Source organism: Schistocerca piceifrons, chromosome 1, assembly GCF_021461385.2.
Source record: "Schistocerca piceifrons isolate TAMUIC-IGC-003096 chromosome 1, iqSchPice1.1, whole genome shotgun sequence".
Lineage (NCBI taxonomy): Eukaryota > Metazoa > Arthropoda > Insecta > Orthoptera > Acrididae > Schistocerca > Schistocerca piceifrons.
The window spans coordinates 1,020,322,120-1,020,337,208 of NC_060138.1; the positions used below are offsets into that span (position 1 = coordinate 1,020,322,120).

The 15,089-nt window shown below is 36.4% G+C and overlaps 1 protein-coding gene across 3 annotated transcripts in view; it reads right to left on the reverse strand.

Moving 5' to 3' along the window:
- LOC124714971 (eukaryotic peptide chain release factor subunit 1) overlaps positions 1 to 12,937 on the reverse strand; it is a 51,422-nt gene extending 38,485 nt beyond the window's left edge. For all 3 annotated transcript variants that reach the window (XR_007005649.1, XM_047243068.1, XM_047243076.1), the window contains exons 1-5: positions 12,505 to 12,937; positions 12,131 to 12,306; positions 9,593 to 9,720; positions 8,207 to 8,357; positions 7,851 to 8,041 (exon numbers count right to left, since the gene is read on the reverse strand). Coding sequence is in view for 2 of the 3 variants with exons in the window: in XM_047243068.1 (XP_047099024.1) it covers positions 7,851 to 8,041; positions 8,207 to 8,357; positions 9,593 to 9,720; positions 12,131 to 12,306; positions 12,505 to 12,605 (747 nt within the window). In the remaining variant the exon portion in view is untranslated. The remainder of the gene's footprint in view (positions 1 to 7,850; positions 8,042 to 8,206; positions 8,358 to 9,592; positions 9,721 to 12,130; positions 12,307 to 12,504) is intronic.
- Between the last annotated feature and the right edge of the window lie 2,152 nt (positions 12,938 to 15,089).

The window sequence follows — 15,089 nt, forward strand, 5'->3', positions numbered from 1 at the left end:
CAATTATCTTTCGAATAAAAAACTAACAAAATATCTGAAACTGTTAAAGACATAGCATTTTACAAAAATTTCCAAAATTCGCATCTTCAAAATGGTTGTTTGCAGTGTCATCTTTGGAGGCCCGTATCTCAGGGGAGGAATTTTTTTGGAGAAAACAAAAAATTTATGTTTATTACTTCCTCCTTAATTTCAACATACGCTAAATTGAAGGTAAACCCCCCTGCCTGAAGTGATACGGATTATGCCTTTAACGTTTTCATACAGATTTCTGCAAAAAGTGCATTGTATACCAGTTCAAAGACAGCCTTTAAAAAAAGAAGGAAAACAGACTATTTGTGAAGTTATTGATCACGTACATAGAGTTAGTGCGGTAAACAAGATTTTCAGTCGGCATGTTGGGGACACAACTACCTGCGTTACAGGTTCACAGTGTTTGGAATAGGAAAAATATGTTGGGTCACTGCTTTAATGATAACCATGATCTGACGATAGCGACTAGTGGCAACCTTCCTTCATTTACATGAATAAACACCACTTTTGAAGACGGCTGTATTTAATGAGCTTTCATGAATTATCACTACTTTTGTGTAATATACACTAATCTGTACCAGGCATGCAGCCTTAGGCTGATACGACCTGATGCCGGACTTAAAAATTCCCCCTTACAGTGCTCCATAACATAACAGTTTCTGCCCCCTCCTCACCCAGGACACTCCTGAACCAAGTGCCCTTATCAGCAACAAGCTTTAGATTCCGTACCCATTCTCTGTTTACACAGACTGACAACCTTTGTAAATTTCAGCCAATAGTGTTACATGTTTTATTTACCATAGTTTTAGTAATGATTATCAATAACTCTCACATTAGACTATGCATATATATTTTAATGTGTGTTTCATAAAAGAGTAAAGCTAATGCCTGTTAGAAAGAAATCATTTCAGATTTTCTTATAAGAAGGAAAATTTTGAATTATTGTAATTTTATATTTTGAACAACAAAGAGTACAATAGGAGTCATTTATTTGTTTTCACTTCTTGCGTTTCCTATGCTTTTCCGTATTTTACACCTTCATGCATTTTACACTTTTTGGATCAGTCCCCTGGAAAGTGTAAAAAGGGGGATTTTAATGTACGAAGTTTCTGGGATTGCATAATTAAGAAGTCTAACAAAAAGATGTAACAAAAACCTAATAAACAGGATGGAGGTTTCAATTTAAAGATGACTTGGGGTCCAGTACTGCATTTATTCACATCTTATGGGCAATCACATCCAACAACTGGAAAATGCTGAGAATCTGCATATTCACATCTTATGGGCCATCACATCCAACAACTGGAAAATGCCGAGATAATCTGCATTTTTCGGGATATCAGTGCATGCTCTGGAAAACCAAAGAATGTGAAAGAGCAAAGTGAGTGCCTGCTGGAATCGAACTCTACTATAAATAGTAATGTCCGACCACACTGTCCAGTTGGACTCCAGAAAGCAAGTGCATGTAACAGCAAAACTAAGCACTTTAAGGCAGCTGGTTCAGTCATCAAAATGCTACGTATAAAATGTGAACAAGTCTGCTGAACACCAGGAAGCATATCACTGATCAATTGCTCCCACAACACTCTTCTGAAAATATGGCGCGCGCGCGCACACACACACACACACACACACACACACACACACACACACACACACACGTTGCAACTATTTTCTCCCACGAACTGGACATATTTGCATGTAAGCAGGAGTCACACTGACCATATTTTTCCAAATATTTTGTAATGTTATCTCTAAAGGCAAAATTTCCCCACTGATAGCTGATCATCTGCTGTTTCCTTGACGACAGGTGACTAACGAACAATGGCATTCCATACAGGCTGAGGAACAGACAGGAACGGCACTTTTCTCAATTCCGAGTGACAGTTGCAGTAAGCATACAGATAAGTTTTTCCACTTTAAGTGCATATGAAGAATTTGTTGTCTGCCACCATCTGCCAGGACAACTCGCAACAAATGGAAGAAAAATTCACTAAATAACTAGTTATGATCATGTTTATGTTCACACTGACTATGATGTTCACAGCACAGCACTCTGACCACCACTGGGCACTCACTGACTCACTGGCTGTGCACAATGACATGTGCACAACAGGCCTAAACTCTACCGCCATAGCTCATGACCAACTATAATACTTTTTAACAACAATGAACACAATGTTCTTCCAAAACTCTAGAATAAGGTCATCAGCATAAAAAAGTGAATACTCATTCCTGAAATTCCATCAGTTTTCTGGAAATACTATTATATTTTAGTTAGAAAAGCAATTTAATAGGGTGACAAACACTGCAAATTATGCGACGTGAAAGATCGTGCACATAAACCGTAATGCAGACAATGCATAAACAAATGAGAAAATCCCTTGACAGTCTCTCTAACATTTGACTTGCTGTATTTCTTTCAATGCTTTTGATCACAAATGTATTTAACATAAGGGAAAGGAAATCACTCGCCTAAAGCAGACTTCTGCATGTAGAACAAATGCATAACAGAAAACAGTATTCACAGTAACTATCAAGATCTTGCTCTTTTTCTATTAAAAATGTACACATCCACACAACCACAGACACCAAAACACACTCTCCTGTGGCCATGACCACAGGGGTGTGCATTTGGGTATCACTGTGGTTATGTGTGTAGTTAATTTAGAAAAAGCTAGAGTGATTGTTTTCTGTTACATGTTACACACCAATCTGTTACACATGAGTGGTTGCCTTTTCCTTATTTTTTTACATATTGTTCTATTCAGGAATTTCCATTATTGCTTATCACAAATCTAGAAAAGAGATTTCTGGCAGAATGTAACTGAATGAGGCACTGCTGCCCACTAGGATGAACAGCAACCATCAAATTGTGGCCAAGAACAAATTTACCATCCTGTGACACAACCCACTGGGTAGCACAACATACTGAAGTTCAATGGCAGTTCGCAACTTTCTCCCTGGATCCCTCCCTCCAGTATAAGCTTTCTGAACAATGCAGATGGAAGCTGTATACTTGCAACACAACCTTTGCTCCCAGATGCCTGTGGCCTCTGTCTCCTCTTACCCACTGTACCCAGACCATCCAACCAACAGTTTCCTCTTCCTTTGTCCTGTTACCCCTGAGGTTTGGCATCATGTGTCACACTTGTGTACAACAGTAGCCAGGAGATACCTTCATACACGAATCATGGCTCTAGATATAGATGTGCGCTCTCATCCAGCACCAGTTTCAAAACAGTAATGGCTGTGGCTGAAACATGTCAGCATCTTACGGACTATGAATGCCAATAGTCAAAACAGTGTACAGTAAAATCTCCAATTAACAAACCCACTTTTAAGGAAATACCCAAGTGAGTTTTTGATTTCTTCCCATTTCATCTCACACGGGCCAAATTTATTGTCACATGAAGTAAATGGTACACAATTCAACCAGTCGACACGTACATAGATCTTCGTCAACTATTTCCCTTGTTGCAATACTAGCAGATGCATTAAAGAATCGGAAATCTATTTCCATGCGACTTAAGTCAAATGATGTGACATCACAGTCACTGAGTCTACAATGCACAAAAGTGCAGTAAGTTGTTCGTTTACTGAATTGCGCAAGTTCTCAATTTTACTTTTGTGAAGTTATGGCCTGCAAATGTTGAAAGCTTACAGTTCAGCTAAAGCTAACAATCATCTGTGCTGTGAATGGCAATTTTAACATAACATACAGCAAGAGATAGCTCATTAAATCACTCTGAAGATCAACATTGAAAATTTTAGTGCACTGAATGGCTGGTTGAATGGTTTTAAAAACAACAATCTGTCATTTCAAAGCACAAATGGAGAAAGTGAGGCTCCGGTCATAGAAAAGTGAAACTATTGGAAGAACATTACATGACCCCAGATATGTTTCCAACATTGGTGAAACTGGAGTCTTTTATAGTCTACTTTCTGCAAAATCATATTCTGTTGCGAGAGAAATGGTGACAATAACATTGTGATGGAAGTGAAAAGTTGCCTCCATTATTAATTCCCAGACATTTCCAAAACATAAAAACACTACTTTTGTTATGAATAGAACAGCAGATCCTGAAGACCTTAGAAATCAACCTGCTAGAGCAACAACCACTTTCACTACAATATTCTGGAGGGACAAAAACAAGACCTCAGTTTTTTTTAACAAAAAGATAAAGGATGCGTTCTGTGAAAAGTTTAATAACTGTATATTTACTGCATTTCAATTTGTAGCAATTAACTTTGTAATTAAGTAGCATTACCTGACATAAAACGCTTGGAATTATGATCCTAGGTGACTTCATGTACTCCAGCAAAAAACATTACCCAGAGATTCGTTAGAAAGGGTTTTTACCATGCTTATGAAACAAAATATGTATCTTTTGTGAATATTTTATCTTCTACTAATTACTGATGATTTAATACATGTAGTTATTATTGTGAATGGTGGTGCGAGTGCGGAGAAATATATTAAATGACTGTAGTTACATAAAGTAACTGAGTAAATGATATTGTGGGAATTTTATCAATTTTCCTCACAAGGAAAGTTTGTAAAGTGTAACTAGCCAGTTTATGGTACTGGGAAAACAAACATCTAACAATAAATCAGGTTTTTGAAAAGAGTTATTTTTATACTTTAGGATTATATGCTTGTGTTTATTTTGTGGACTATGAGAATCGCTTTTTGAAGTCTCAGGGAGTTCGGAGCTCAGCCATCCATGTTCAGATGAAAATATAAGCAGTTCTGAATGTATGTGATAATTTTGCATATAAATGAATAAAACTTGATTGTGGAGCACTGCAAAGTAAACGCAAACAAGTGAGAAAGATGAACACATGAAATTCTGATTTTTGTGTGTAATCAGCGACTTCTAAATTAACCAAAACCTGTGTCACACAATGTGCAAGCCAGGATCGAGAACTGAACATTCAAAGGACTGAAGTGTGGAATGTTTGAGTGAGCATTCTGTGGTAAACAATCTATTTTGTAATCTTTCCTGTAATGCATTTGGTCAAATATCAAACTGGTTATTACAAGTGACTGTTTGCGTCTAAATTGTACAATATACGGAAGCTTTCACTCAAGAGCTGTCTATCCTTCAAAAGTTCAGTTAACCTGAAACAAATACCAATAGATACCATTAATGGAGCTGATTCTACTACAGCTTGTCCAGTTGAGCAACAATGACTTGTTTACAGGTTTGAGTGTGCATGCAGAAGTGTTTTCGTGTGTGCATATTTGTACTTTAGCTCATCAAAGGATCTTTTCTCAAACCTAGCAAAGTTTTCCTTCTCTTGAGTGTACTTGTCGAGGACTCAAAGCTTTTGCTCTCAATCAGTTGTCTCCTTTATTTCAAAAATATTTTTGATCAAATGACTGTAATATTTAAACACACATTTTCCAGCAGAAATATGCTTTGAGTGGCCAAATATAGTTTAACAACAAGAATAATTTTGGACAATATAACGTAACTGGATCGATAAAAAACCAATCACCAAGCAGCGGCAGGAGAAAACACACATAAAAAGGTTTTACTTATGCGAGCTTTCAGAGCCAGTGGGTCCTCCCAACAGAAGGCTTGAAGGTGAAAGAAGAGGGGTGAAAAAGAACTGGAGAGGTTTAGGAAAAGGGGTAGAGTTCAGAAAAGTCACCTAGAAGCCCTTGTTGGAGGAGACTTACTGGACGGGATGAGAAGGCAAGACCGGCTGTTGGGGAACTGCCGACTCTACCCCTTTTCCTAAACCTCTCCAGTTCCTTTCCTTCACCCCTCTTCTGCCTCCTTCAACTCTTCTGCTGGAACGAGACACCACTGGCTCCAAAAGCTTGCACAAGTAAAACCTTTTTGTGTGTTTGTTCTCCTGCCGTAACTTGGTGAGTATTTTTTATCTATCCAATTACAAATACATAGCTTGTAACATCACTGAAAATAACTTTGCCATAGATATTTCCCAATATATTTGACAGTGTACCAAGGTAATTGAAGCAGGGTCCTGGCTTTTATAAATGACTGCATAATAGGAGCCCAATAAGTCAAGCTGTCAAATATTTTACAAATTTATTTACGAAACAATAGGTATGGGCAGGAAAATTACATATGAATGATAATGCGAAACATGTTATAGTGATTATTTTTATGAAATGTTGCATTTCACATTTTCACGATTTCCACGTACAAATGTCAAATGCGAGGACAGCATTTTTCTAATATTGGTTACTGAAACTCAATTTTGGCTCCTTTCCTCAGCCTTAAAGGGCCAGTTCATTTCCCATGTTGAAAGGTATGGCTCTAGATATGTCAAATGAAAATCCTTCCAATACTCTCCATTCTGGTAACAATATTAGGGAAACTTCGTGGCAGATTAAAAGTTTGTGCCATTTTGGAACTTCAATCAAGGTCATCTGCACTTTGCAGGTAAGTGCTTTACCAACTGGGCTATCCAAGTAAAACACACCACCTGTCCTCACAGCTGTACTTCTACCTGTACCCCTCTTACCTTACAAAGTTCAAGGTTTCCCCTGCGTAACTAGCACTCCTGGATAATGATTCAGTCTTTCGTTCTCATCCCGCCCGATAAATCTCCCTTGACCGATATTTTCGAGTGACTTTTCCAAAATCTACCCCTTTCCCTACACCTAAAGTCCTTTTCCTTCATCCCTCTTCCTTTCTCTTCAACCCTTCTACCTGAAGGAGTCACTGGTTCCAAAAGCTTGCCTAATTATAACCTTTTTAGGTATGCATTCTGCCACCATTTGGAGAGTAGATTTTTTATCCATCCAATTACATTATTTTGTTAAAAATTGATTGTTTTCTTTGTTATGACGATATTGCGATAAAGATGTTTGCATTTTGATGCAAATAACAATCTCACAAGCCAGCTAATATCTTGTTTTGCTTTCACTGAAAATTTTTACATATAATTGAATCCCAACTTCCATGGCACCACACTCTGTGCTATTACATGCACGCAGCTTTACAAGTTTTCATGAATTGTTGCTACATAACTATTTGATGTAACAATTACATGCCCTCATACAAGGAAACGATTGATGATCAACGTGTGTCTTACGAAAGAACTAATATTACAGTTATGAGGTGCCATATGCATGCTGCAACCCTTCCAATCAGAAACGACCTTAATTCATTAAAATGAAATGTGATTTACGAGTATCAAAGCACGTCATACAACCATCTGTAATTCATGCCCAACATCCCTGTTACTCTACAAGCAATGCAATCATATCAACAATTTTTTTTACACACACACACACACACACACACACACACACACACATATCCTGCAACAACAAAAAATATACATTAGAGTTTAACATTCTGTCAATTTGATATGGACCACAAGTTCATACTGGGCAAGGGTAGAGATGTAAATGAACTGTATACTTTTCAAAGAAGCTATCCTGGCATTCAACTTCAGGAATTCAGAGAAACAACGGGAAAAAAAGACTGGATGGGGATTCTAAACCTACTTCTGAATGTGAACCATAATTCAGAAACTATAGCAGACACCAGCAAAATCAGTTAAATATAGATACAAGAGATTTACATTACCTGACACTTTGATATAAGTGAAATAAAAACTTCAGTCAGAATCCTTTAGAAAAGTAAACCGAACAACTAGCACACAGACAATCTGATGAACACACCCGAAACTGCATTTGCTCTTCATGCAAAAGTCTGTTACTTTGTTCTAATAAAATATACATAGCAAATAACACCATACGTACTTTGGTGAGGTAACTAATTCTTAGAAGTTGGCATAAAATAAAAGATCAAAGCCAAAAATGTACTCACTGGGTCAAACATATCTGACTGACTAAGTTCAGTCTTGAAATCTGCACTGCCAGCCAATATTATTCCAGCTACATTTGGTTTATCATTCGTTATAAAAAGAGTTGTTGCAACCTCTGCAACTTTGCGCACATAATTATGTCTCTTCTCCATTCTCAATCTTGCAAATCGAAGTGCAGACTGACCACCTCTTCCTGTAAGTACAAAGTTGTTATTTTTTATTTCCATTCCAACAGATTAACAATACCTAACTGGTGTATTTTTAATGCTTGCTCTCTCTCTCTCTCTCTCTCTCTCTCTCTCTCTCTCTCTCTCTCTCTCTCTCACACACACACACACACACACACACACACACTTACCATGTTTTTTCGGTAAATCTACCGTGAACTTGTGAAGAACTTCTCTCGTGTTTCCTTGCAATGTTCCAAATAAAGCACCATTACCATCCATAACAATGAAACCAAATTTATTATCATCCGCAAGCAAAGCTGTTAAGGCCTCTGTGTGAAACTGTAAAAAGGGCATATCTATTAGTTTTCCACATAAATCAATTGAGACTTGTGGTGAATTGAGATTTCAGAGTAATCAACATAATACCTACAAAATTAGTTCTTTCATAGTACAATATCAAAATGTTCTAAATAGTGTAGCTTAATTCTAAGGATTCTTTGAAAGTTTCACATGATTAATTATTTCTCTGACAAGCTATAATGTCTCAACCATTGCCAAAGTAAGGACATTCTTATAACCATTCAATGCTTCCAATAATTAAAAGGAGACTTATTTAAATTGAAATTTCTCATATTTATCTGTTCTTCCAATAAGAGTATACACCTTCAGAAAAACAAAGAAATAACCTCATCTACTCTTATTGAAGTTATGAGCATTTCTTAATAAGGTATTTAATATTGCACTTTTAACTGTCAGTAAAAAGAATGCTGCTCAGATTTTAGAATATCTCTGACATTACATTTAGGTATTGTCAGAGTTACTTTACTTTTTGCTATATTAAGGTTAAATCACAACAATGGGAACAGGTGAGACAAAGAGTAAGGCTTTGACCTCAGTGAGCAAACTGGTTTGTACTGGATCTCACCAGTAGGGTATGTTGTACTGGATCTGACCAGAAAGATCCCAGGGATTACCAGTTCGGAGCTTGGCCATAGAGAAACTGACAAACCTGATTTGTCCTGATGGTTGCACTGGTAACAACTTTCTCTCGCTAAACCACTTTTGCAATGCACAAATCACAAAATGTCTACACTTCCAGGCTTCTTCAATTAGTTTCTCATGATAACCTCTCGCGTGGAAGACCTTTACATGCCTTTAAAAGCTGTAGCAGTTTTAACTACCACATTACATACATTGAAAAATTGCATGGCCCAGAAACTAAATCTATTGTCTAACTCCTTAATTAAAAAGTTATGACAGCCTTACCAGGAAACTAATTATTCTAAGGCAACTGTTGGCTCAAATTTAACTCAATTACTGGTTAATTACAATTATGAATGAATATACAAGGCTGAACATGATTCAGTTCATAGGCAATAACCCTTCCCTGAAAAAAAATGCAGATAATGTTCAGTTAACAGTCCAACTTTGTTCAAAATTAAATGTAAAATATTACACCATCCCATCAGCACACTTTCACTCATATTGCTAACCTCTAATTTATTTCCCATTAATACCAAAATTTACTTTTAGAAAATAAACTTCCTTATGGAACAAACATTTATTACTCTTACCTTATTGTCACATAAATACAATGATGTATTTATAGGTTTGAAAGGTTCAAAATCTATGTTAACTTTCTTCTCTTTGCCTTCATCAGTAACTATTGTTCCACAATATATTACCAGCCCGTTTGGTGGCACTGAAACATTGAAGAATTAATAGTTCAAATATTGTCAATTCAGAAACCACATACAATCACACATTTTCATTTCTGAATTTGGACACAAAGAAAAGTGATGTCTATAAGAGTAATTTATCAGTTTTCCAATTTTCTAGCTAGGAATCACAAATTTATCATTCGAGTTTGGAAAAATGGCTTGCTTGCTTTCTTTGAAACCAATGTATTCCAGTTTAAAATAAGAAAATTTCCAAAACATTTGTTTTTACAGATATATGTGCCAATATTTCAACATCTAAAAATGCACTAAAAATTTTCACAAAATAACAACCCTACTATTTAAAGCATCGAAAGTAATGTACATTACACAAATTGGGACTAGTGCAGCAGGGGATACAACCCGTCGGCTTTGAACAATGACGTCACAAGTCGCCAGAGAGCATGTATTACAGAGATGAAAGAGCTGAGGATAATGTTGAGAAACAAAGGAATGCGAGAGAGATAAACATTCATCTTGTCAAAAGCATAAGTGTTTTTTGACTTTTTAAAAAAATATCTCACGAGATAGAATAAACTGATCCTACTTTATTAAGCAATATCTTGTCAAAAGCCGAGAAGCGATTGTTCTTAATGTTCTAGCTCCCTTCAGTACGTAATAAGTGTTTTTTGACTTAAAAAAAAATCTCACGAGATAGAATAAACTGATCCTACTTTATTAAGCAATAGTGTTTTTTTTTTGGCTTTTAAAAAAAAATCTCACGAGATAGAATAAACTGATCCTACTTTATTAAGCAATATCTTGTCAAAAGCCGAGAAGCGATTCTTCGTAGTGTTGTAGCTGCCTTCAGTAGCTGATAAGTGTTTTTTGGCTTTTTAAAAAAGAAATCTCACGAGATAGAATAAACTGATCCTACTTTATTAAGCAATAGTGTTTTTTTGGCTTTTTTTAAAAAAAAATCTCACGAGATAGAATAAACTGATCCTACTTTATCAAGCAATATCTTGTCAAAAGCCGAGAAGCGATTCTTCGTAGTGTTGTAGCTGCCTTCAGTAGCTGATAAGTGTTTTTTGGCTTTTTAAAAAAGAAATCTCACGAGATAGAATAAACTGATCCTACTTTATTAAGCAATAGTGTTTTTTTTGGCTTTTAAAAAAAAATCTCACGAGATAGAATAAACTGATCCTACTTTATTAAGCAATCAGTAAAAAAACGAAATTGAAACATAACAGCAAAAGCTTATTAGAACACAGAACTGCTTTATTATCTATGCCTCGAAGTGAAGACATTACGATCTATGACTAAGGAATGACGTCATTGTTCAAAGCCGACGGGTTGTATCCCCTGCTGCACTAGACCCCACAAATTTTCACATTATGGCAATAATATGGTATATGTTCCTTGATCTCTGTGTGAGCTCTATCCACAATTTAATAGATTACTCGAAGTATTCAAGCGCAAAGAAATATCAAATTACACACATCTTATTACACACACAACTTCTACATCAATTCTTCAATTTATAAAGTAACATAACAAGTACATAAAACATCTTAATCCCAAATAGAAACTAAACGGAATTTTCTTATTCTCTTAAAACTATATTACCATGACTACTTCAAGGTAATCACATATTCAATTAAGTTTTAGTGCTTAAATCTTAAATTTTAAATTCTTAATTACCTACACAACAGCTCTACTGAGGTGAACCAACACAGCATATGCAAAATAGGAAAAATATTTAGTCTACATCATGTGAAATGAGAATAGTTCCTCTTCCATATTATTGTGAGACACATATCCTCCAAACAAAGCAGCTATGAAAGTAGTACAAAAGCTAAATTTCTTTTACTATTATATCCATAACAGGCTTTTGAATAAAGCTAACGTTCCATACACCTATGATTTTCTGCATACCCATTAAAACCATTCAATACATCTTTTTTTTAGACTGGAAACACTATGAGTGATTAATAAAGGCCTTGGAAAGCTCTCTGGTTTCTAGTGGAGCATTTATTATGACCTCAGCTACAGAAAGGGAAGTGAAATCCACTTTCAAAGATAGTTTCAATCATAACCACAGGGAGCTTCAAATTCCTGATAATTCATCAAAAATGACAAATCTACTAGTCTATGTACACACAAATACAAAACTACCACTGAAACACAAGACTATTGCAAATTTCAGTCGTATTATAATATAGCCAAATGTTACCACCAAAGCAAAATATCTCTTTCTCTCGCGGAATATACTCCAATACCCCACAAGAATTACACTGTCATGGTTTGGCGGCCTCTATATAACATAACCAAACATGTCACACTACTGCATGATCTGCCGAAGGTCATGATCTGCCTAAGGTAAAGCGGTCACCGTTACGAGGTTCTTAAGACTTCTCATAATGCTCAAAACATAATAAATGTTTTTCATACCTTTTGTATAAAGTTTTAATCTATGTTGCACGGAAGTTATAGCGCCCAACACCGACAATCTATTTACTCTAGATTTAATGTTCGATGCTGTTCCGAACTCATCAGCCAACATCTTGCTTACTCTCGATATTTGATCTTTTGGTGGTATTATGAGCGATATCATGCTGGTACCATTTCTGAAAAAGAACGAAAATGACTACACGGTAATTTGCTAACTCGATATTGGCAGCAAAATCAACTCCCCAAGTTGATATTAAAAGCAACTGACTGCACGAAGTTTCATCTTCAGCATTAATTTAAAATATCCTTTCTGAAATTTTGCGACATGTTTTGCAATATGTAAGAGCCACGTATGTGACCACATGTTTACTCACCCTCTGGCCATCTCCAGACTTTTAATTAACTTCTTTATTTTCCATATTTCCACGTTGCGATCAGAAGAACTTTCTTCAGTATTGTTGTAAGAGGATGACATCTTAAAATCACAATGGTAATACAACTAGATTACCAAATACTACTTAAATATCTACACAGTGCCTTCCAGCTCTGTGCCAAACCCTAGCAAAATGGCGCACATGCACGACAGATGGCCTTCTCGACGACACCAACAACCTCCAACGATGTGATCTGCTGTGACACAACAACACAAAACTAATTTAGATTGAACGCACTGTCTTCCTAAGTCATTAGCGACCAGCCGTTCCAAACGTGTCATTTACATATGACCGATATTTTTTAAAACACTACGCATGCTAACACTGTTCCCAAACTACTGTAATCTCTGTTCATTGCAGTTGTTCCAAAGCTTGCCACCTGTGAAGAAAGTACTGGAAGACGATATTGAATAAAAAGTCTCTCTGAATTTATGTTGAGTCCACTCGTACGTTTCTCCGCCTACTTAGAATCAAATTAGTCAAATTAACCTAGCTCTTGAGCTACGCTGCAGATCAGGCTGTCACCACAACCAAGATTTCCGAGAGGATCTAATATCACACTCTAGTCCAATTTTCTGTAAACTGAATTCCCGATATCCTTTATGATTGGTCGTGTAAATTAACACACTGTTATTTTATCCATGTAGCATCTTTTGAACTCCGTCGGAGTTAATGATTGTTGGCGAATGACGCAACCAGCCACAAATGCTTTTGAAACGTTTTATTTCAATATTGCTGTTGGAAATGCGGATTAGAGTGTCGGATTTCAGCTTCGACATTCCGATTTCGCTCTGCAAACACTTCCGCATTTCAGTCGTGGCTGGTTCGTCAGGTTGCTACTTGACTTTTAAAACTTCGGTTAATGTAAACGAAGTGATTTTTGTGAGGTAAAGGAAAAGAAAAAATATTGGACTGGTCAAGAAGTTATTAATTCCGTTTGTGTATTTTTATTAGAAAGAGAGGATACATACTGTTACATTCCTCAATTTGTAAAACATAACTGCTTGAGAAAATCCTATAAGCTGCGCAACCGCTATTTTGTAAGCTCCTAGACCTATTCGTGGTGGTGGTGTACATGGTGGACAGATCCGCTACGTTTTCTGAGTTCCTGCTGTTCGCAACCCAGTCTTGAGCTTTAATTATAATATACTCTGCTATGTTTTTGCGGGAAATAACAAAAGTATAAATTAATTTGTTGGTTCGTCCAAAAACCTTACCAGACTGTTGGATATAGTGCAAATATTGTGTATGAAAGTGTGCACAAATATGACTATGCTCGCACACACACACACACACACACACACTTACTCTTACATTAAGTGCAGAAATAGCAACATTTCAGCAAATAAATGATTTTTTGGCTTTAACTGTAGAAGGGCTTGCACTACTCGGAATAGCTGCTCACCTAGTTTCCAGTCTTATATGTTTTCTAAAAATTATGCTACCGAATAGAAGTAGTGCTGTAATAAGATTCATTGGGACTTGATATGTTTCCTTCAAGTTTTCTCATAAACGAGGCCCTGTATCTGAAAGGGAAAGGTCACTTCACACTGGACATTGCTGGTTAAAAAGTAAAAATATTTCACAATGCATTTCATATAGCGGAAATCACACCGAACTTCAACAGAGTACGACACCAATGCCAAGTTTTCTCGAGGGTGGGTGGGAGCAGTGGCGTCGTCTGCGAAACAAAAATTTAACTTTTTCTCGCCGCGCTCACTCATGTTAGAGTTGGTCTGCAGACAACGATCCGTCTGCGCAAATAACTGCATACATAATATCTACGCAGACATACCATAGTGTGTGAAAAGGAAATTTGGACATATATAAGATGTGTGTAGAGGTGGTAGTTGTGGTTGGACGTTTGAGCAAAATTGCTCTAATCTGTGCGTGCAAATCATATCTGCGCAGCTGTTTGTTCAGTCTATTGTTTCTCATCTGTGTGTGCATAGTGAATCCTAAAATGGCAGATACATTTCTACGTTCTAGATAAATTATTGTTGAATTTATTGAAATATATGAGTCATACATGTTTGCGGAACATTAAGAGCAAGAAACACGGCGACCGAGATAAGAACACGGGGCCGTTCACAAAACTTCAACAGAGAAAATAAGGGACAATTTTTTGGAGAATATACAGAGTTTCATACACGTCTAAATATGTAAAAATGTTACCTACGACTTGTTGCAATTGATGTAGTATGTAGTACTTTATTAGCTTTCCTGAAATTCTCCTTGGGGAAAAACATAAATAGTTTTTCTTGTGTTTCAGTAAATGATTGTATCGAAACAGCAATAGAAAATTCTATATCTGTGTAACTTCTTCCTCTTGCCAGAAATCTTAAAGTCGCTGTCAACTGCTCATCTGGAGAAATCGCTCTTGTCATATAAGTATCACGCCATACCATACCATACCAGGAGTTACGAATGTCACTACTTATCATGGCAATCAGTTGGTTTGAGTGTTTGTACATATTAGTCTTTAAATTCTACTGTGCAAATAAATGGTCATTTAACTGTAATAC